Source organism: Rhinolophus sinicus, linkage group LG01, assembly GCF_036562045.2.
Source record: "Rhinolophus sinicus isolate RSC01 linkage group LG01, ASM3656204v1, whole genome shotgun sequence".
In the NCBI taxonomy this organism is placed as follows: domain Eukaryota; kingdom Metazoa; phylum Chordata; class Mammalia; order Chiroptera; family Rhinolophidae; genus Rhinolophus; species Rhinolophus sinicus.
In genome coordinates this window covers 58,645,661-58,668,062 of record NC_133751.1, presented here as the reverse complement: position 1 = coordinate 58,668,062, position 22,402 = coordinate 58,645,661, and the positions used below count along the sequence as shown (strand labels likewise).

At 33.0% G+C, this 22,402-nt stretch overlaps 1 protein-coding gene across 16 annotated transcripts in view; it reads right to left on the bottom strand.

The window, feature by feature from the left end:
* LRCH3 (leucine rich repeats and calponin homology domain containing 3) overlaps positions 1-22,402 on the bottom strand; it is a 102,535-nt gene that overhangs the window by 31,897 nt on the left and 48,236 nt on the right. For 14 of the 16 annotated variants that reach the window (XM_019723651.2, XM_019723654.2, XM_074330426.1 and 11 more), the window contains exons 4-10: positions 20,215-20,320; positions 16,005-16,141; positions 14,740-14,849; positions 11,124-11,217; positions 9,132-9,252; positions 6,609-6,757; positions 3,539-3,615 (exon numbers count right to left, since the gene is read on the bottom strand). In XM_019723651.2, the coding sequence (XP_019579210.2) occupies positions 3,539-3,615; positions 6,609-6,757; positions 9,132-9,252; positions 11,124-11,217; positions 14,740-14,849; positions 16,005-16,141; positions 20,215-20,320 (794 nt within the window). The remainder of the gene's footprint in view (positions 1-3,538; positions 3,616-6,608; positions 6,758-9,131; positions 9,253-11,123; positions 11,218-14,739; positions 14,850-16,004; positions 16,142-20,214; positions 20,321-22,402) is intronic. The other 2 variants (XM_019723655.2, XM_074330500.1) reach the window with 1 other exon arrangement.

Below are 22,402 nucleotides of genomic sequence, written 5' to 3'. Positions count from 1 at the left end.
CACTCTTCACTCTCCCCTCACTGTGACACTACTAACTCTTTACCCTGCTTTTTTTCACTGCACTTAGCACTTACCTGACAAATATTTGTTATATATATTTGTCTACATCCACTAAAAGGTTAACTCTATGACCCCACGGACCTAGCACGCAGCCAGAACCACTGCAGTGCTCGTGAAATATAGTTTGAATGAATGGCAGTGGCACTGTCCCAAGAGCATGGAATATTGAAACAAAAATGCAGGTAACTATAAGCATCTCTTTGAAATCCTAAAGTTACTTAAACTGAGTAAATCAGAACTTTATCTCTGTAAGGCAGACTATGAACTGCCCCTCTGTTTTTCTTTGTTTGTAAAATCACATTTAACATGAGTAGCTTTTCTAGTTTTGTCTATCTTACTATGAAACTAAAATCTTCCAGGTGTTACCCAAGTGATTTTTAGTTCTATATTGCTTCTAACAGAAATTAATGAAGTTTGCAAGACCAAGTCTGATACTGCCATCTCTCCAGAACTAAAATACCACTCGGATTATAAGCAAGCCATTTTTAAAAAATGATATAAAAAATAAATGATAATTATTGTTAGTTTTAACTGTACATTTATTTAATCCATCTTGGCAAATAACTAGAAAATACTTATCAATTTATCATAATACTTTTAATTTAATGTATCCCCCTACCTTTATTATACCCCAGGCAGCTGGTCTATGTGCATGTGTAGAAGGGGTAGGTGGCAATGCACATGGGGGGTGAGGGGACGGGAGGAGAAGTAGTAGAAAAAAAAAGAAGTAAGCAACTTTCTTTTCAGAAATGACTAACGTTAAGTAGCAGTTTGTTCAATGAACTCAATTCCTTTGAGACTTTGTAGGTGGGTGATTTTTTTGGTTAACTTATTATTCGAGTTATAGGCAAGTCTTGGCAGCCAGACAGTTGCCAATCATTTTTAGCTGATTTTGTTTTTCTAGGTTCTAAATTCATGATTCCATTTGAATGTAAGCTCTAGGAAGACAGGAACTTTTAAGTTCATGGCTGTTCCCCAATACCCAGAAAAGTAACTGGCACATAGAAGATACTTAGCAAATATTTAACTAAACAAACGACTTTTGAACAGTTTGGAGATTAGGGGCACTGGTCACCCGTCCCCTCACACAGTCCAAAACCCAAGTATAACTTTTGACTCCTCAAAAACTTATTTGTCCCTCAGTATCCTTGGGAAATTGGTTCCAGGTCCCCCGCGGATCCCAAAATCCTTAGATACTCAAGTCCCTGGTATAAAACGGCACAGATGAATGCGTGCAGTCGGCCCTCCGCATCCACGGCCTCCCAATCGCGGATCAAAACCAGTACAGGTATTTACTGAAAAAAGTCCCCATATAAGAGGACTTACGAAGTTTAAACTTGTGTTGTTTAAATGTATTTACCTTAGAGCTTAACTAGTTATTGGAATAAAGTACGAAGTTCTTATCCAAAGGCTTTATTAAGGTCTAGTGATGTGAACCACCCAATTAAAAGTATTAATAAGTACAGTCAGCCTTCTGTATCCTAGGGTTCTGCATGTCAGGATTCAACCAGCATTGTCAATCTGCGGGTGGTTGAATCTGCGGATGTGGAACCCGGGGATACAGAGAACTGACTAAGACTTGCGAAGTAGCCACAGTGGTCCTGGAACCAATCCCCCAGGGATACTGAGGGACGACTGTAATCGTGGCTTCAGTTCCTAAGCACTGTAGTAGATCAGACACTCTGAATGACTCTTCCAATGGAAACAACTAAAATGTTGAATAAAATCTTTTAAAATGCACTGCTGAAGTGCCATGGAAAAAAAGAGTGATTCTAAAAAAGAGTGAAAACAGGGACTCTGGATTAAGGTTTGACAGGCACACTTTTGGCCCCTTTGATCTCCACCCCTAGTGTTACTCCAATGAGTACACTACCTATGTTAAAGGACTTTGCTGATGAAGTTAAGGTTACTAATTGGTTGACCTTAAAAATATAGATTACTCAGGTGGGCCTAATATAATCACACAAGCCCTTAAAAGAATAGGGAGGCAAGAGAGTTTGTGAGGTGCAGCAGAAAAGGAAATCAGAGAAATTCAAAATATGGGAAGGACTCGGCCCACTGTTGCTGGCTTGAAATGGAGGTAGTCACAAACCAAAGAATGTGGGTGAACTCTAGAAGCTGAAAATGACTCCCAGATGATGATAGCCAACAAGGTAACGGGGACCTCAGTCTATAACTGCATGGAACTGAATTCTGCCAACAACTGTATAAAGCCTGGAAGTGGATTCTCCCCCAGGATCTCCTGATTAAGAATCTAGGCCAGTCAACACCTTGGCTTCGGCCCTGCGTCTCGGACTCTCAGCAGAGAACCAACGCATGCCTTTCCAGACCTCTATCCAACAGAACTGTGATATAATAAATGGGTTTTTTTAACTGCTGAATTTGTGTTAATTTGTTAATAGAAGCCTCAGAAAACTAATATATAACTGAGCAAAAAAGCTGGCTTTCACCTTGAGGGTTTCTACTAGATCCTAGAGACGTTGAGCTTTACATACTCATATGATAGAAACAGGAAGTAAGAAGGACAGGAGATAGAGCCTAGGTCCACCCAAAGTGAGGAAATATAATAGGAAATCCCTGCATGAAACTGGAGTCTCAGAAGACCGCACCTTCAGTATAAGTACACATGGCAACTAAAAAGCCATTTTGTGATAAATTTCAAAGATATGAAATTTAAATCCCTATGAACTGATAAAATTATAAAAGGCCAAGTTATGAGCTTCTTTCTTTAATTATTCTACCCATTTTCTTTATCCATCTATATCTCAGTCCCCTAAACAACTTTAATGTCCTGTCAAGTATAAGTAAGGAACTATGTATGACACTATCTACATGGTAAATTTACTGTTGTTTAAGAATGGGCAGGTTAAGTCTACTGCTCTAAGACTTCATAAAAACAGAGGAAGCGAAGACCAAAGACTAGGAATTTTTCAACTATTGTGATACAGTTTATGGTAAGAAACTTTTTGGAATTCAAGAACAAGAAGCAATACTAGAAAAGGTCAACCTGATTTTAGAAATACTCTGTGAGGTATTAGTGTAGAGAAAAGGTCCTATCAAATGAAATAGGACTGAGGATGCATATTGCTGTTTCTGTTTATCTCTGTGTTATCCAATAAAAAGTTTAAGTATAAAAACATTTCAGGATTCCTGAAATTCATTTAGCTCTCTTTAAGCATAAATCCAGATACATCACCATAAAAATCTCATTGTTATTAAGAGTCTTCAAATCAAATAATTGTACAGGTAATGATTTAGGTGATCTGAATTTAGAATCAATATATCAATTTTATTTGTATTTGCTATTACACAAGCACAAAAGCACATTACCACTCAACTCTAAATACATAGTATTAAAACACACAGTATCTAAACATCTTCATTATACATTGAACTACACAAAACAAAATCATTTCATGCTCTTATTATTATTACTGAGTTAAGACAGAAACAAATGAATAGAACTGGTTTTTCAAACCTGTTTTGATGTGAGTATCTTCTTGCGTCTTCTGTTTTTTGAAACTCCCTCAAGGGTACTGGCTTTATTGGTGAACCCTATACCAAAAAAGCACAAATAAATCAATTCAATTTAACATATGTATCGAGAACACTGTGATTACACAGTTCACATTCAACTTAGCATTTAGAAAAATGTATATTACACTAAAAAACATTTTAACAGAATCTTCAAATGTCAATTTTTGTTTAAAGAACTATGGGTTATCTTACTGCTTTGGTAAACACAAAACTATTCATAATCCAAACATGTTTATTTTATTTTCAAAAATGTAGTTTTCCTTCTCACTGTACTGTATAAATTATAGTGACTGAATGATAAGATGTTAGAGTTGGAAAGGATCTTAGAGGTCATCTAGTAACAAATTTTCATCTGGAACAGAAATTTCTACCTACCCTACTCTGACTTTTGCTCAGCTTCTCCTGAATATTTCTAGTAATAGGGAGTTCATAGATTTCATTGCTTTATTTCTTCACCACCACAAATTGTTACTTATGTTAGTCATACATACAGAACTGAGGATGTTGATGGAATATTAAGACAAAGCAAAAAGTAATTTATTTTTATCGTAAAATGACATTAATTGAAAGAGAAATACTGGCAATTTAATTTATTTATAAACTAAAGGGTAAAGGTTATTTCAAAAAAACATTATGGAGGAAAATAAACTGACTTAAGTGATATGGACCACATATTGAAAAATGAAATTATAAATCAAAGGTAGAGGCTTACAGGTCTTCACAGCATGTATTTTGTCAAATGAGAATCCATAGAAGCAATATAATCTTATTTCAACACCCAAAATAATTATCAAAATGGGTATTCTTGAAAGGAAAGAACAAGTTACCAAAAAGGATATCTAAAAAATCAAATGTAAAACTATTTATAGTCTATCTGCCAGAAATAGGTACATCACATATACCGTGTTTCCCCAAAAATAAGACCTAGCCAGACAATCAGCTCTAATGCATCTTTTGGAGCAAAAATTAATATAAGACCCAGTCTTACTTAAATATAATGTAAGACCGGGTTGGGTATAATATAATATAATATAATATAAAATATAATATAATATAATATAATAAATATAATATAATATAATATAATAAATATAATATAATATAATATAATATAATATAATATAATATAATATAATATAATACAAAACCTGGTCTTATATTAATTTTTGCTCCAAAAGACGCATTGGAGCCGATTGCCCGGCTAGGTCTTATTTTCAGGGAAACACGGTAACTATAAAATCTGCTTTGGTGAGTTACTCCAAAGGGATAAAGGTGACTCCCTTAAAGTCTGGGCTGAGAGCATATAAAATGAGACACAATTCTAGAATCCAGATGAGAGAGTAATTATTCTAATTTCAGTGAATATGCATTTTTAAATAAACAAAAATCTCTCCTACTATGTTAACATCAGTGACTTATCACCCTGGTTTTTACAATACTGCAATTATCTAAAATTATTGCAAGAGGCACAGGAAACTTTCACTACAAAATAAATGTGACATTGGTTTAATTTTTTAAAGCAATATAAGTCATATTCTATAAATGTAAGTCATATCCTATTTTATCATAATGCTTCTATATAATGTGAGAGGTATTATAAAATTAAACAGTAGCAGTATTTAAAATCTCAAATAGATTAGTTTTTTACCAACCCATTTTCAGATAGTATTCAAAAATATTTAAAAAAAACTTCACTAGTTACTAAACCATCTAAAATACTGCTTCAGCATATTTTTATAGATGCTAAATTTTAGAAAGCCTTATGACACAGAATTCATATGGAGCCTTATGACATAAAGACTACAATACACAATAAGTAACAGGAATTTAAAAACATATTACAAACTAGCAAATACAATAGATTAAAGAAATAATACTATGATTTTTCACCAGTAGTATAATACGCATGTTCACTTTTGGGAAAAATATCTCATTTATACAGCCTAATTAACCATAAAACAATCAAAGAAAAAGACCACAAGGAAAGAAAAAGATACCCTTTAAGATTATAGTGTATATTGTTAATTTTAACTTTACTGCAAAGTACTTGCTCTAGCAGGGATAGTATAGCCTGAACCATAAGTGGTTTCATTAATCACCTGGTACACATTGCTAACTCTGGCTGCAGGACTTTGATTTATAAACTTTATCCAACTTTAAATACAACAGTGTCTTCTGAACACCAACAAAAAATACTGTGTTCAAAATCCTTCAGGTAGGAAAACCAAAGGATTTTTTAAAGGAAGCATAATATTACTCCGTAACATGTCCTACTTGAAGTGATCATTCTCTAGTTCATCATTCTCTAAAAAGGCTCCATGTGTTTTTCAAATAACCCCTGCTCAGAGCCTGGGACCAACTCCAGACATGAACACACTAAAGCGAGGCCATTTTATTGCGCTGTCTAGATATACTGAAGAACGCTATTGCTACTTACGGCCCTTGGGGAACTGGCCGAGACTCTGCAGTGCACTGCATGCTCGTTTGTTTTATAAGGCAACTCAGTGTTCCACTATAAGAGACACCCAAGAATTTTAGTGGCAAACAATTTAAGTTCTGTGTAACTGAGCATAAAAGCTCCAATATAATTAAGCTCATTATAAAAATTCTATGGTTAAGTTTGCATGTTGCTCCAAAGTCATCAGTTTGGTTCAATTTTTAATTACTGCTCAAACTATGATTTACCAGTTGGTAACACTGAAAAAAGCAATAAGAACAACAATGGAAAGCATCATATTCCATTGCATTTTCTTCAAAGGCATAGGATACTCAGTACTCCTTTAATTCCTTTTACAAGATTCTAGAATCTGTCTTTTTATTTGAAAAACAAACCTAAAGCCTACTTGAGACTACTGTCTGATTTTTAAGGAATAAATCTGAAAAATTCAGTAACGAACATAATAAAAATTAGGCCTAAACCAACAAATCACTGATATGAAAGAACTTTATATTATCATGAACTGTTTTTACTAGGGGATAGCAACATATTTAGGCGTAAATGTATGTACTACCTCATGAGAGATTCGCCGTTGTTCAATATATGCCATAAACTGTGAACTGAGGCTGTCTGAGTCCAGACCCTTGGGCTGTCTCACCTCATCGTCTTCTTCCTCTGCAGTACAGCTGTCAATGTAGTCAATCTGATCCAGATCATGTTCCACTGTCCACACACACACACACACACACACACACACACCCCAGAAAAAAAACATTCAAATTAGACAGCCAATAAAAGACATTAATAAACTGCATTCTTTCCTCTTCCCTAACATGTTCTATTCTGAAAGTGGAAAGAATGAGAAGTTTATATTATGTAAGCCTTTATTATTTAGTCCCTGGCCACTCACAAAAATAGGCTCCAGAAAAATGTTAGTCCTTATTCACTAAAGAATACAGTAATTGAAGGTAATTATTGCAATACAGACCTCTAATGTTTCTTTTTTTTCTTTGGATATCTCTTTACTGTTTTAAATAAGACAGTTTGGGTTTGTGAGACAAAAAGAAGATAATTTTTAAACACCGAAAGTTACAACTTCTTTTAAGCTTTTCCCCCATGTTTTAGGTTTGGTGCTTAATCTTATCTCTTTGAAGAGGTGAAAAACAGAAAACCTAACACAACTCAAAAGAAAAGAGAAAAGGCAGGAGGAAAGTGAACCTGGAGATAAAAAAATAGACACTGACTACTGTTTCCCTTCCTGTAACTGCTGTCCATAACTAGAACAAAGCTTTTCTATTTAGAAAATTATTTTCTAGAGGTCAGCATAGTAGATATTTGCAGCAGTTTGTGGACGAATCATTTGAGGAATTTTTTTTTCTCAAAATACTTTGAGGTGAGGAGAAGCGTATAATTAAGATATAGCCACATCATTACTTCTTCTAATAAGTTTAGGAGGACCCCATTATTTTTAAGTTTAAAAAGTAGCCATCTTTAAAAGCCGGTTAAAATGGGACACTGGAAAAAAAACCTTGCTACTGAGATGGTTTCTCCAGAAACGGATTAAACCGCAGCCATTATTATATGATGGTCTATAGACAACCTAAAAAATGCCCTTGCTGGGAAGAGTGAATTTGGAGGAGTCTACTTCTCAATTTAGTTTTCTGATGCAATTTTTTCTAAACAATTCCATGATTACAGTTAATATAAAAATAAATTTTTAGTTTATAAGAATTATCTTAATAGGCAAAAGGATGAAAAGGTTATAACTCTATACCCACATTAGAAACCAGATACATAAACACATTTTGTTTAATGTGCTACAATTTGTATAAGTAAATCAATGGTTTATTTTATGACTACTTCCCAAAAAAGCAACATCACTTTTTCATACTATCTAGACAAACACTATCCAAGAGAAATAAAATGTAAGCCACAAAAGTGAACCACATATGTAATTTTAAATTATCTAATAGCCACATTAAAAAAAACCCACATAAAAATAGTGACATTAATTTTAATATATTTTACTTTGTCCAATATATCTAAAACACTATCATTACTATATATAATCAATATGAAGTATTAACATTTTATATTCTTTTATTTTCATGCAAAGGCTTCAAAATCTGATGTGCATTTTACACTTATAGTACATCTTCATTCAGAAAAGCCCCATTTCAAATGCTCAATAACCAAATATGGCTAGTGCCTACCACACTGGACAGCACAGATACAGACATTATTTTAAGTCTGAAATAAGCCAATGAGAAAGATATCTCATATGCAAGCAAGATTAAAAAGAAAACTACTGAAATATGAATTAAATGATAAGTGACAGGAGTAAAAAAAGAATATAAGATGGTAAGGAAAAACAGATAGCAAACCACATAATGGAAATTATCATTCAGAGATGAAAGTTCTTCTCAAATATAACAGATTTCTGGAAAATGAAAGTCATTTCTCCCTTATATATTGGCCTTCAAAATTCAAAAATTAGGATTTGGTAATTCACACTAAAGCAATATTGAACAGAATGAAGAAAGTCAAGAGTCTGCCTCGGAAGCACAAGGAAGCAGAGCTCTGTCTGTTAATGAATTATAAAAACAATTTTAAAATTAAAAAACAATTTAATTTAAAGCACAAATTTTAAAATATCAGAATAAGGAAAACTCATATTCAGATGTCCCTGAAGAGTACAATTCCAGATGAAAGTAAAGGTAATCAAAAAGTGCACTGAATTACTGAAAGAGGTCAAATGACTACAAAGAGAATCTTTAAAAAGGAGAACAGTACTTCAAAAGAAGATCGTGGTTAAATCAAAATTAACAAAGATCTACCCCAAGTAAACAGTCTTTAACAAAGTCTCCTCCCAAAATAAAAAGAGAGAAGTACTGTATTTTAACTGCAAGCCTGCAAAAATTAAAATTTAATACCAATAGAAAATATTTTTTCCCAATTAAATGAGAAGAGGAAATCTTTAAAAGAAGAGTTGAAGAAGCTATAGATACACAAATAAAAGAAGTGGGTGTGAAAAAAACCACATAAAAAAGTCAGAGTAATTATCAAGACTTTAGATGTCATCAGGAATTACGCTTACCTCCACCATTTGTTACTACTAAACTGCTGCGATTCTCCTGGTACTGGTTTTCCCTTCGTAGTCTTTGTTCTTTAGTAATTTCTGCTACTCGAAGAGGCAGATCTGAAAATTCATCTGTAGGCTTAAAAAAATAGCAGGAACACTAAAAATCATCATTCCAAATTTTAGACTACAGAGTATTTAAAGCATGGAAACAATATAAAACCATTACAATTTATATTTAAGAAGAAATAGCAAAAAAGTTCTGGAGATGCATCATGGTGACAGGTTCTCAACAATGTCAATGTGCTTAACGCCACTGAAATATACACTTAAAAATGGTTAAAATAGTAAGTTTTATGTTATGTGTATTTGGCCACAATTTAAAAAAAGAACTAGAAAGGTATATAGGACTCTATAAATATACATATGTACATGGATTTACAGTATCTACATATAGATAGATACATGTCTACATGTATCTGTATGGATACAGCCAAAAATATGTACACACCCATTCACACATAAATACACAAGCAATTACAAATTACAAATCGGCTGTTGTCTAAAATTAATTTGCTTTAGACTCCCAATGAAACAATGTTATAAATGGTAGGTCTTGCTAATAAAAGTTTATTTAATCACTTAACCTAATTTACAGCTAAAATATTATACCTTAGTAATTTTAAAGAAAAACATAATACTAGTAATTAAATGAAAGAGAAAAATGATATAATTAGCTAAGAAAGTTGTTTATCTTGAACATGCGACTATTCTTCACTAAGGTTCCCATCTCATTACCCATCAGTCTATAGTCCTATTTTCTCACCCTTTTACCACTTCTGCTCAAGATTACCCAGCCCCTCCCAACAAGACATACGAATGGCCAACAGATACATGAAAAAATGTTCAACTTCACTAGCTATTAGGGAAATGCAAATCAAAACCACAATGAGATATCACCTCACCCCAGTCAGAATGGCTATCATCAACAAGACAAGTAATAACAAGTGTTGGAGAGGCTGTGGAGTAAAAGGAACCCACATACACTGTTGGTAAGAATGTAAATTGGTATAGCTACTATGGAAAACAGTATGGAGGTTCCTCACAAAAGAATAGAATTACCACATGACCCAGCAATCCCTCTCCTGGGTATCTACCCAAAAAAATCTGAAAACATTTATCTGTAAAGATATATGTACTCAGATGTTCATTGCAGCATTATTTACAGTGGCCAAGACATGGAAACAACCGAAGTGTCCTTCAATAGATGATTTGATAAAGAAGATGTGGTATATATACGCAATGGAATACTACTCTGCCATAAGAAAAGACGAAATACTGTCATTTGCAACAACATGGATGGATCTTGAGATTATTATGCTAAGCAAAATAAGTGAGACAGAAAAAGTGGAGAACTGTATGATTTCACTGATATGTGGTATATAAAACTGAAAACAACAAAGGAACGAAACCAACAAGTGAAGAAACAAAAACTCATGGACACAGACAATAGTTTAGTGGTTACCAGAGGGTAAGGGAGGAGGGGGGATGGTAGAACAGGGTAAAGGAGGTCAAATACATGGTGATGAAAAGAGAACTGACTCTAGGTGGTAAACACATAATGTGATATATAGATGATGTAATATAGAATTGTACACTTGAAACCTATGTAGTTCGGTTGACCATTGTCTCCCCAAAAATTTTAATGAAAAAAACAACAACAACTCAAATTTCAGGCTTCAGTTGTAACTGGCTCAGTTCCTGTTTGGCTTTCCAGGATACAAAACTATTTATACAAGACAATGAGGTAACAAATACGTAAAACAAACACAGTAAAAAGATGGTAAAGAAACATAATTCCATTTTTGGATGCTATGACTGTGGATTTTTCCCTCCCTTGACTTTTTTATATTTTATATAATGAGAAATTGAATCCAATTAAGACTTCCCATTTTCATCATTTCCCTCTTAATCAGGAGTTATAACATGAAGAATAAAAGAAATACTTACTTCATTCCCTGACCATCTCTTATCACCACTGTCCACACTGTTGAAACCTGAATCGAGAGCTCCATAAGGGCGACCTGAGTACAGTTCTTCGTGGCTGCCGAAAAGAGACCTTAGATGTTACTGCAAAGTTTCATGTTTTAAAAATTAACATTTTAAATAAATCAAGATGCAATTTTACTAATAAACATTTTCATGGCATTTAGGAACTTAACTACATAGAGCTAAATTGGCATTCTTTAAATTTTTAATATGAAAAATTCCAAATTAAAAGAGTAAACAGAATAGTATAATGACCTCCCAGGTACTCATTAATAGCTTCAAAAATACCGTGTTCCCCGAAAATAAGACCTAGCCAGACAATCAGCTCTCATGCGTCTTTTGGAGCAAAAGTTAACATAAGACCCAGGCTTATATTATAATATATTATATACTGGGTATTATATTAATTTTTGCTCCAAAAGACGCATGAGAGCTGATTGTCCGGCTAGGTCTTATTTTCAGGGAAACAGGATATCAACATTCTGCATTCTTATTTCATCTATTCCTCCACCCAATCCCAAATGCCCCCTTCAATTGTTTATTTTTAATAGTGCTCTTTAAGGTAGAATTCACATACATTGAAATGTACACATCTTAGCTGTGCAATTCTGACAAATAATCTTTGTAACATATACCTCTATCATATGGGATATTTCTACTTTGGCAGAAAATTCCCACACATCTCTTCCCAATTTTCCTCACCCCACCACTGTGTGCTCCTCAGAGACAACCACCATTCTGATTTTTTTCACCTTACATTAGTGTGGAAGGCAGAAGAATGGTCCCCAAAGATGTCCAAGACCTTATTCCTGGAACCTGTAAATATGTTACTTTACATGGCAAAGGAGAATTAGGGTTGCAGAGAGAAATAAGGTTGCTAAACAGTAGACCTTACAATAGGGAGATTATCTTGAATTATCTGAATGGGCTCAATATAATCACAAGGGTCCTTAAAAGTTGAAGAGGGAGATAGAAGAAGCAGTCAGTGCAATGCAATGCTGGCTTGAAGATGGAGGAAGGGGACCAAGGGCCAAGGAATGCAAATGGCCTTTAGAAGTTAAAAAAGGCAAGGAAATGCTTCCTACTGAGAGCCCACAGAAAAGAATGCAGCTCTGCCAGCATCCTGATGAGACCAAGATTTAGACTTCTGACACAGAGAACTGTAAGATAATACGTACATTTGTGCTGTTTAAGCCTCTAAGATTTTGGTAATTTGTTATAACAGCAATAGAAAAGTAATACAATTAGTTTTAGTTATTCTAGAACTCATAAAAATGGAATCATATGTACTCTTTTTTTGCTCAGCATCATGTCAGTGAAAATCTTGATGTTTTTAATACTTTGGAGTGGAATGGATGAATAAGTATAGGTTTAACTTTTAAATAAAAACTGACAATCTGTTCTTAAATAAAAAAATGCCAGTCTGGTGGGAATGCTGTATCATTTTGCATTCCCATCAATAATGTATTTGAGTTCCAGTTGCGATTTGTACTGTCAGTCTAAGTGCTTTTTGGTCACCATCCTCTTTCGTAATATGTTTAAATCTTTTGCCCCTTGTAAATGTAACATCAATAATCCTGAAAATATTTTGCTAAGTAAAAGAAGCCAGACATAAAACACTGCATAATGTTTTGATTCATTTATATGAAATTCTAGAAAAGGCAAAACTATACTGACAGAAAGATCTGTGGTCTCCTGGGGCTGATGGTAGGGAGAAAGGACTTATATAAATGGGAATGAGGGTGATGGAAATATTATGTATCTTGATTGTGTTGGAAGTTTCATGACTGTATCCATTTACCAAAATTCACTGAACTGCGTACTTAAAATGAATGAATTTTATTATTTGTAAATTTGCTAAAGCGATGCCCCATTTTTCCATTTCTATAAGCAAAGTATGATAGCACTGATTTCTCCACATCCTAACATTTAGTGTTGTCACTTTAATTTTAGTCATTCTAGTGGGTATGTAGTGGTATCTCATTGTGACTTAATTTGTGTTTCCATGATGATTAATGATGTTGAGCACTTTTTTTGTGTGCTTATTGGTCATTTTTATATCTTTCTTTGTGAAGTGTCTATTCAAGTCTTTTTGTCCATAATTGGGTTGTTTATCTTTTTAACCATTAAATTGCAGGTAGTCTTTAGATAGTCTGGCTATAAGTCCTTGTCATACATATGTGGCAAATATTTTCTTCCAGTCTGTGGTTTGCCATTCATTTTCTTAATACTTTCTTTTCATGATAGATGCTTTTATTTTTATTTTTATTTATTTTTTAAATTTTGATGCAATCTAATTTATCATTTCTTTTTTAACATTTATTGCTTTGTGTCCTCAGAAATCATTGCCTGTCTCAAGTCACAAAGATATTCTTCTCTATTTTCTTCTAAAAGTTTTATAGCTTTAGTTTTTGCTTGTTCTTAAACATACTTTTAAAAGTTAGCTTAATTAGAAATCTAAAACATGATAAAGTCTATTTTTAAAAAACGGTCTATTAGCATTTTATTTAATAAGGCTGCCTAGGTTGCAAAACAACTTTCACTGATACAAATTTAAAAGTGTTCTTCTGGCATTGAATTTTGTATTCCATATATTCTTACATAGTTCATGTACATAACTTTAAAAAAATTATTATGTCATACTGTCACAATGAATTAGAACTTAAGGTACAGGGAAAGAGCAACGCACTTGGATTTCACAGATAAGGTACCAGTTTTACTACTTACCAACTGTTAGCTCAAAGAAGTCACTTAATTTTTGTAAAATAAGGTTATATTTCTAATCACATGCCTTTCACATAAAGTGAAAACTTTATATGAACTAAAAACAGAAGAAACAAAAAACTCTATGTGAAAGTGAGATAGTTTTTATACCTTGTCAATTATTTTATTGATAAAGTTTGAGAATTGGTAAAGTTTGAGAATTATTGCACCTTCACTGAGACGTCTGTTTTGTCTGTTTAAAGGCCTTTTGAATTTAATTCCTGCTACTTATGTTCCAGATGGTTGGGAATGCCAAGTAGATGACCTTATAAGTCAGGTGTTATGTAGCTGAGGGGTTTACAAATTAAAAGATTTTGAGGTGACATTAATGGTCATCAAATCCAACCTCTTCATTCCCTATGGGAAAAATGAAGCCCCGGAAGTATGAGTGACTTGCCTTAAGTCACAGAGCTAGTTTTAATAGCAGAGTCAAGGTTAGTATTCAAGTCACTCCAACCAGAGGTTTTCAGCTGGGGGTGCTCCAGGGGATATTTGGCAATGTCTGGAGACATTTTTGTTTGTCATACTGGGCAAATGCTACAGAAACCATCTTCCAATGTAGAGGACAGCTCCTTACAACAAAGAATTAATTACCTGGTCCAAAATATCAACAGTGCTGAAGTTCAGAAATCCTAATTTAGAACTACACTTTGTCACATCTATGTAATCAACTTTGACTTAATATAAGCATTCGGAGAAAAACAGTGTCAAAATAGGTTATTTCCCTTTAAACACTCAGGCAGATATCAGGGTGCAGTGTATTTGATTCTCTGTAAGATAGAATACGACAGATAAAAGAACAGAACATACTCACCAGGAGCCAAAACCCAAAGGTCTCCTATCATAATCTGGCAGATCTGGAGCAATCTTACAAGCATGTATGTTCAGGTATTTAAATATGTGGATTTTGCCTTTTATGCATATCTAAATCAAGTAACAAATAAATTCAACCAAATTATTACTCATCTGAAATATATGTATCCCTTTTTTAAAATCACAATCAGCTATTTACTTAATGTATATTAAAAATAGAAGGCATTCCTATCAAGTATATATAGTAATATTAAAAATCTAATACTCATAACAAATTATATTGTTATTTTAGGTGTTCAAGTGATACAAATATAAGTTTTGTTTTCTAGTCACTAGCAAGTTTCAGTAACATAAAAAATAATTTATGATTACAAACAGAATACCAAGTAAATGCATCACACTAATTAGTTAGGCATAGTCAGGGATTTAAAGCATTACTCCCCCATGGATTATATTAGCAACTTTTGCTTTTAGGAATGCAACAATCATGTACAATTATGTTTTCAATGGTACTTTCTATAAGAGAGAAAAGAGGAAATAATTAAATATTAAGCTATATAGTATGTTTCTTTTGCTACCTGTTGACAAAGTCAAAACATAAATTCTTCAGGATTATGAGACCCTTCTATAGTTATGAAGTTTACTCATAAAGTTTTATAGTTGCCATACAGAGGCCTGTAAATACCGTCAATTGATTGTAGGGTAAAAAAAGCTACAGTGAAAGACAGGCTGATAAAAAATTTTTATATTGTTGGATGTCTAAAGTCTATATATAACACTACCTTATAATTACTTTATTATTAAATAGTTTCATTTCAGTCACTGATAAACAAATGACCAAACTAACTAAATGAAGAACTTAAGATTTTAGAAAACAGGAAGGTACAAAAACAATGGTCAGAAGAAATGCACTGATAATCTCTAGTTCTGAAAGCTAAGTATTTTTACTTGTCTCTAGCATTTACATAGTCTACATTCAAGTTTTACTAAAAAGAAATTAACTCAAATTTTATTAGAAAAAACTTTAAGGAAGAATCCCACATCTTAAAAAAAAAAATGTCAGTTTAATGAAAGGAAAAACACTTCTGGAAACAGTACCCACCTTCCACCTCATTTATTCAAAGCTTCTAAAGAATACATATGTGTGTGAATTTATTTTAAAAGAACTTAATTTCCAACAAAAAGATAAATACATGTAACTTAAGTTTAAAATTTCATCCTTTGTCAAAAAAGTTCGTAACATACTTCAAATCAACTACGGTTTACCTGTGCAGGAGGAGACTGCAGTGGGTTGTTATCTAGGGTGATCATCTGTAGGTGCCTGAGGTTCCGATAACAAACAGGGATTGCTGTAATTTTATTGCAGGAGAAGTCTAACCGTATCAAAGGCAACTCTGCCAGCTCTGCAGGGAGATAAGATGAACAATTAATGACATTTCAGAACTAGACAATTTTTATAGGAGCTTCTAGTTAAATATAGTGGATTTAACATTAAGTATTTACCTCCATTCTTTCTTAGTGATTAAGTGATATAGCAAAGTGTTGCAAAATGAAATCTAGTTGCTTACAGATGGGATTACTAATGAAAAGCTAGCTGTTTGATCCCACACAGAACTTCAGAAAGTCGGAGGACTGATACCATAGAAAGATGGGGATACAAAGGGGTTATATGTAAATCTATATAAAGAACAAGTTAGAGATGCATAGGTTCCCAACCCCCACTCACACAGCTAGGGCACTACCGCTCTCCAATCACCACAGATGTCAACAAATTATTCTCTAGTGCAACTGAACTGAAAGGCTCTGAATTCAGTGACACCAGGCATAATGGAAAGTCAGGATGAGTTGTCAGTTGAAAATGGAAGATTTAAGTGAAAGCCTACATACTTAATGGCAAGACCTCAGCACTTTCCTACCCCACCCCACTCCATCCCCAGTTCTTGAATGTCAGTAGTTAGGAATATACACAACAATGTAGAAGAAATGAAACATCATTCTCCGGAGAAACTATACAGTCCCATATAAAAGGCCTTTAGATACTCATGGAGTCTTCCCCCCCTCCCTAAATGACCAGCTTGCTGCTTAATTATCATGATACAATTGCTGCCCAGTATGCTTGGAACTTCTAATCAGCTCTATACTGATAGTTTATGATCCACAGACATTTGGAAAAGCCTTCAACATGTAAGATGGAAATCAAAACACACAAACCAATTGAAATGAGGAACTCAGAAGAAAGAAGTAACATATAGGAACTACTAGAAAACTTTGAAAAACTAGAACTAATATCTCTAATTTCAGAGAAATAAGATACTGAATTATCGAAACAAAAAAGGAATGTTTTATAAAAATCACAGAATAATAAGCATTCTGAGAAATGAAAAATATGATGGCAGAAACTGAAACTTCAGAATAATGGTTAGAACATATGTGGTTGGAACTGTTCACCACATGGTAAACCAAAATGACAAAGAAATGAACTACAAAAAGGATAAGAAAAATCAAAGCATCAATTAAAGAGGTTCAATATCCAATTCAAAATAATTCAGAAAGAGAGAACAGAGAAACCAGAAAACAGGAAATTATCAAAAAGAAATATAAGAATTTTCCAGAATGAAAGATGTGAATCTCTGGTTTGGAAAGAGGCCCACCAAGTATCTAGTATTATGAATTAAAACAACTCAAATTATGGCACATCATTATAAAATGTCAAAGCAGTTAAAAAAAAAAGGGAAGACCTTAAAATCTTCCAGAGAGAAAAAATGGGTCACAAGCAATGCAATGTAATTAGGAATAGCATCACATTTTCAACCACTAATTTTTAACACTGAAAGCTAAAAGTGAAAAAAAGATCTGAAAATTATTTTCAACCTAGAATCTATAACCAAATTATTAATCAAGGGTGAGCATAGAATAAAGATATTTATTTTCAAGTAAAGTCTCAAAAAAATGTTTTCCCATGACATGTTCTCAGGAAACTACTAGAAGATACCCTCCAGCAAAACAAGAGTGTAAAGAAAGATAAAGGAATTACTTGTCAATTATATCTCAATAAAGCCAAAATAAAAAAATTAAAAAAAGCAAGAAAGAGGAAAACATGGAGTCCAGGAATAAGAGTATTTAATACAGAAGAAAGCTGGGCAGCAGTAACAGAATCACCAGCCCAGACTGGAAGAGGCTGAAGGAGGGAAATATGCAGGGAATAAAAGATAATACATAATCTAATGGTTTGACTAATAAGGCTGCTGGAAAAAGAAAGAGGAATTAGCCATAGAAACATGAAAAAAATAAGCAAAAAAAAAAAAAGGAGTTATTAACTCTTAAAAAACAACAAAAACAAGATATACAAGAAAGACAATGAAATCAGAGTACATCACTTGAATTGGCAGGGAACAATATTTATATAGTCATAATAATGTAAACAATTAACGATTTAATCAAAAGTTGTGATAAAACTACACTGGAAAGATGCCAGGAGGGAAGTAAAGGTATGATGGTAATAATGTAAGGAGGTTAAACCTCATCTACTATAACAGGAAGCTGACACGAGTGTCAAATTTGTTAAATCCGGCAACAACTATAAAAGCACATCATTAGAAATATGTCAGCAAATACCAGTAGAAAGAGTCAAAAGAATTGAAGGTAGATGCTTCTGGCCAATGAATATTGGGGTGGGGGAGTAGGAAATGGTTGAGGCAGGGAAATGCTATTATTCATTTTAAGCTTTTCAATACTATTTGACTTTTTGAATGATATATTATTTGATAAAAATTAAAATTAATTTAAAATAAAAATGGCAATATAACAAAGGATGTAATATCTACAAAATTATGTTAGAGATGACCAATTAATTAACATGAACTTGCATACTAACTTGTGTGGCTATTGGAATAAAGCTTTCCTGTCATCTCAGTTTAATTGAATATGCTGAGATTACAAGATAAACTGATTTGAAAAAAAGAAAATATTTGGCAGTTTCACAATTTTCTTGGTAATATGCATTCAAAATAAGATATAGGAGTATATTAGATGATAAAACTATTAGACTGCAATTGTCATCTGAAACCCAAATTTTTACCAAAACCCCAATGTTTTCATTGACCGATTTCACAGGAAGTTAGTATTATTACATTAGTAAGCCTTTAGAGATCAGCTGCAGTAGGTGGGTCCTGAGTAGAGGCGGGATCCTAGATAAAAATTTGGGGTTACAAGGTCCTACGTCATGATTTTGGTCAGTTCTACTGAGGCCTTCATTCACGTTCCTGAGGCAGTAGAATGCAGGACCAGGAAAAAATCAGGAAGGCTCTGAAGATAAAAGGTGTAAAGGTTACTGGACAAGTCGAGTGAGAGGAAAGAGATGCAGGATTTTGGGTAGTGTGGTTACAGTAAGTGTATAAAAGTGGACTAGAAAAATCACTTTCTGAGATGCCTACTTGGGATCCAAAATATCAAGGCTACCCTAGTATGTTAGAACTAAATATTATACTAGATCAAATTGACATAAACATTTTGATTCTATGATGAAGCAAAAATATCACTAGCTAATTCAATATTTATTATACATTAGAAGTCGTGTTTTGTCAAAATCAAAGAACCTAGAGAATCACTGTCATGAAAACACTTTCTGAAGATTCATTATCTTTCTGAATTACATTCTGAAATGTTTACAGATGAATTTCTGTAAGTTGTTTCAAATTAGAGTAAGGGAAAGTGGGTGGGAGTACAGATGAGTTGCCATGAGCTGATGACTACTGTAGCTGGCTGATTCATTGCTCTCATTTATATATGGGAACTGTTCCATAATAAAATTAAAGAAACATATATTCTGATCTAATAAAATAATATTTCTCCCCATTTTTACTTTGATAGCTTTTTCTTTTATGAATTTGAATTTTTGAAAGATAAGTTATACTTAATTTGTTTAATCATTTTTATCATTTGAATACATATACCAGGGCTTATAGTCAGCTTAAGTTAACTGGTCTCCTAGTGCAGTCTCTCACTCCATTCATTATTCACGCTAGGCATCACATGCACATGGTTAATTAGCCTCTATTTGAATACTTCCAGTGAAGGATAAAGTTATTAAGTTCAAGACAAGTCCATTTTTAAGTCAGTATTAATTTCAGGAATGTTTTTCATTGTATTAAACTATCCCCTTATCAAAAATGTGTTCTAAGTCTCCCATGTCCCACTGAAACTTCCAGTGAAACTTCTAGTGACGCTACCCTGAGTTATCAATTACATCAGTTGACAAGATCTAAAAATACAATCACTGGTCAATATCGAACTTTTCACTGAAGAGTCTAACTTTTAAAATTCACAATGGAATAGAACAGATAACATATTAAATAAACCATTACATCTCAAAAACTGGCTGTAACTCTTATACATTTTTGTCTTGTGCCCATCAGCCTGAGAGATCTTTAAAATAAAACACAAATAATAATAAAACAATTATTTTACAGTTTCTTACCTACAGGCAAACGTACTAAGTGATTTCTTCTAATGTTAAGGTCTCTCAATGCCTCCAAATTACCTATCTGGGAAGGTATTGTTTGAATTTCATTGCAGCTTACATCCTATTTCAAAAAGATACAAAGTAAAGAATTATTCTAATATTACAAACTTGCCTGCTTTAAACTACAAAACGAGGTTGTATCTGCAGTCACTCTTAGTTGTAAAAAAAAAATTATGATTCTGTGTCCAAGAATAATTCTATAGTTTGTACTAGCATTTAACTTTAAAAATGTACAGGTTTTTTAATAATTCTATATTATATATTTTGTGAGCAGAACTAAAATTAAATGACTTAAGATGTGGGTAGGAAGCCTAGACTATCAAACCAAATACTAAATATGTTGGTGAAAAAGTAAAATGTAAAAAAGTATAACAACATCTATTTAGAACAATATTCTTATTTTATACTGTGCTAATGAAACTAGAAGAAAACATACAAATTATAATAAAATTATTTGAGACAACTCCATTTTCAAAATACCAGTTCAACTGTTCAAGAATGTAAAATAAAAATGCATTGAAGATGATTCAAATCATTCTTTATCAAACTTCAAGTGAAGAGAAAATAATAAGTACACATAGCTCAAAAGGCTATAGAAAAACCAGATAATTCTTTATTAGCATCTGATCAACCTGATTCCAATACATATTAGGAAGGCCTTCTGGTATTCTGGTAAATAGCTTGATTCTAATTCTACTAGTTCTGAGAACAGAATGATTATAGGTTACAAAATTGATATATCCAGGATTCCGTAATGCTGAGAACAGCCAGAATGTGTACATCCATGTGTGGCAGCAGGAACCTGCCTAGGTTAATGAAAGCGCCAAGATGCTACATTAACACTTAAGATTCCTCCAATGAGTAAAAAGAAAATAGTAATAGACTTACTGTTAGAAAAGAGCACTTAACCTAAAACTTAAGCTTCAGATATTATTTTTAAATTATTCCAAAATATTTTTAGAGAAAACACTATTTTTACTTTTCCTACCAATTAATGACTTAAGTAGAATAAGAAGCTAAACTTCTTAGTCCAGTGCTCTAGGCATCAAAGTTAAAAGTGTTTTAAAAGAAGTTGAAAGACTAGGAAAATTGAGCCTGAGCCAGAAGGTAACAGCAATCTATAGTATTTCTCTCAGAAAATGTTTATGTTGAAAGATAGCACTTTACTTTCACTAAAAAAATGAATAAGGATGTTGCAGAAAGACCATCAAGTGGAATCAGGAGCTTTAGGATTACTAACTAATTCTTACGCTGCCACAAGCTGTTTGTATGACTGAGGGTATCAAGTCACGTCTTATAGAAAGCTAAAGGCGCCTTTTATGAGACGTATCTATCTGTTAAGTATCTAGGATTCAGTAAGTAGAAACAGAAATTTTAAATGATTTGAAAATCAGAATTTTAATGAGTATAATTTACTACTAGTTCATGTTATTAACCCAAGTTCTGAAGAAACCCCAACAAACATACATTTTGGACATTGTTTCCTCGATCTAACTGGCTCCAAAACAGCAATCTACTATCTAGACTCTAGATTTTATTTGTGAATTTTTACATGTGACCTTTTATATTCATAATCTACCTGGGGAAAAAAGTGAGCTAATGAGGTCCAATTAGAATATATGTGTATAGTATTCATTTATATGATGTTCATCTTTGTTAATAAATTTACATGGAACTATACTCCCAAATCTCAATGGACATAATTGTATTTGACCATTTCAGAAATATGAAACATGGGCTTTGGAGTTAAGGTAGACTCCAAATTCTACTTCAAATTCTACTTCAGTTATGGAACCTTGGGCAAATTACTTAACCTGAGTGCTAGTTTTCTCAGCTATAATATGATGATAATTATAGTATTCAATCCATAATGTTACTGTGGTGGTTAAAAGAGAAAAGTCTTATATGCCCAGAAATAAGTACTCAAGAGTAACAAAGACTAGTAGGTGAAGGTTAAGCTTCTTAGAAATATAAAGCAGTAAAGAATAGATTATTTTAGGAGATAGGTTCTAAAGATGCCATGTTAAGGTAAAAAAATAAGCCTGATCTTTGTAGTGTCCATTTCCCTATAGGGGCAAACCAAAAATCAGAGTATTGATGCTATTAAAAGATTTAATTCTAAAAGTTCAAATGCATTATTAAT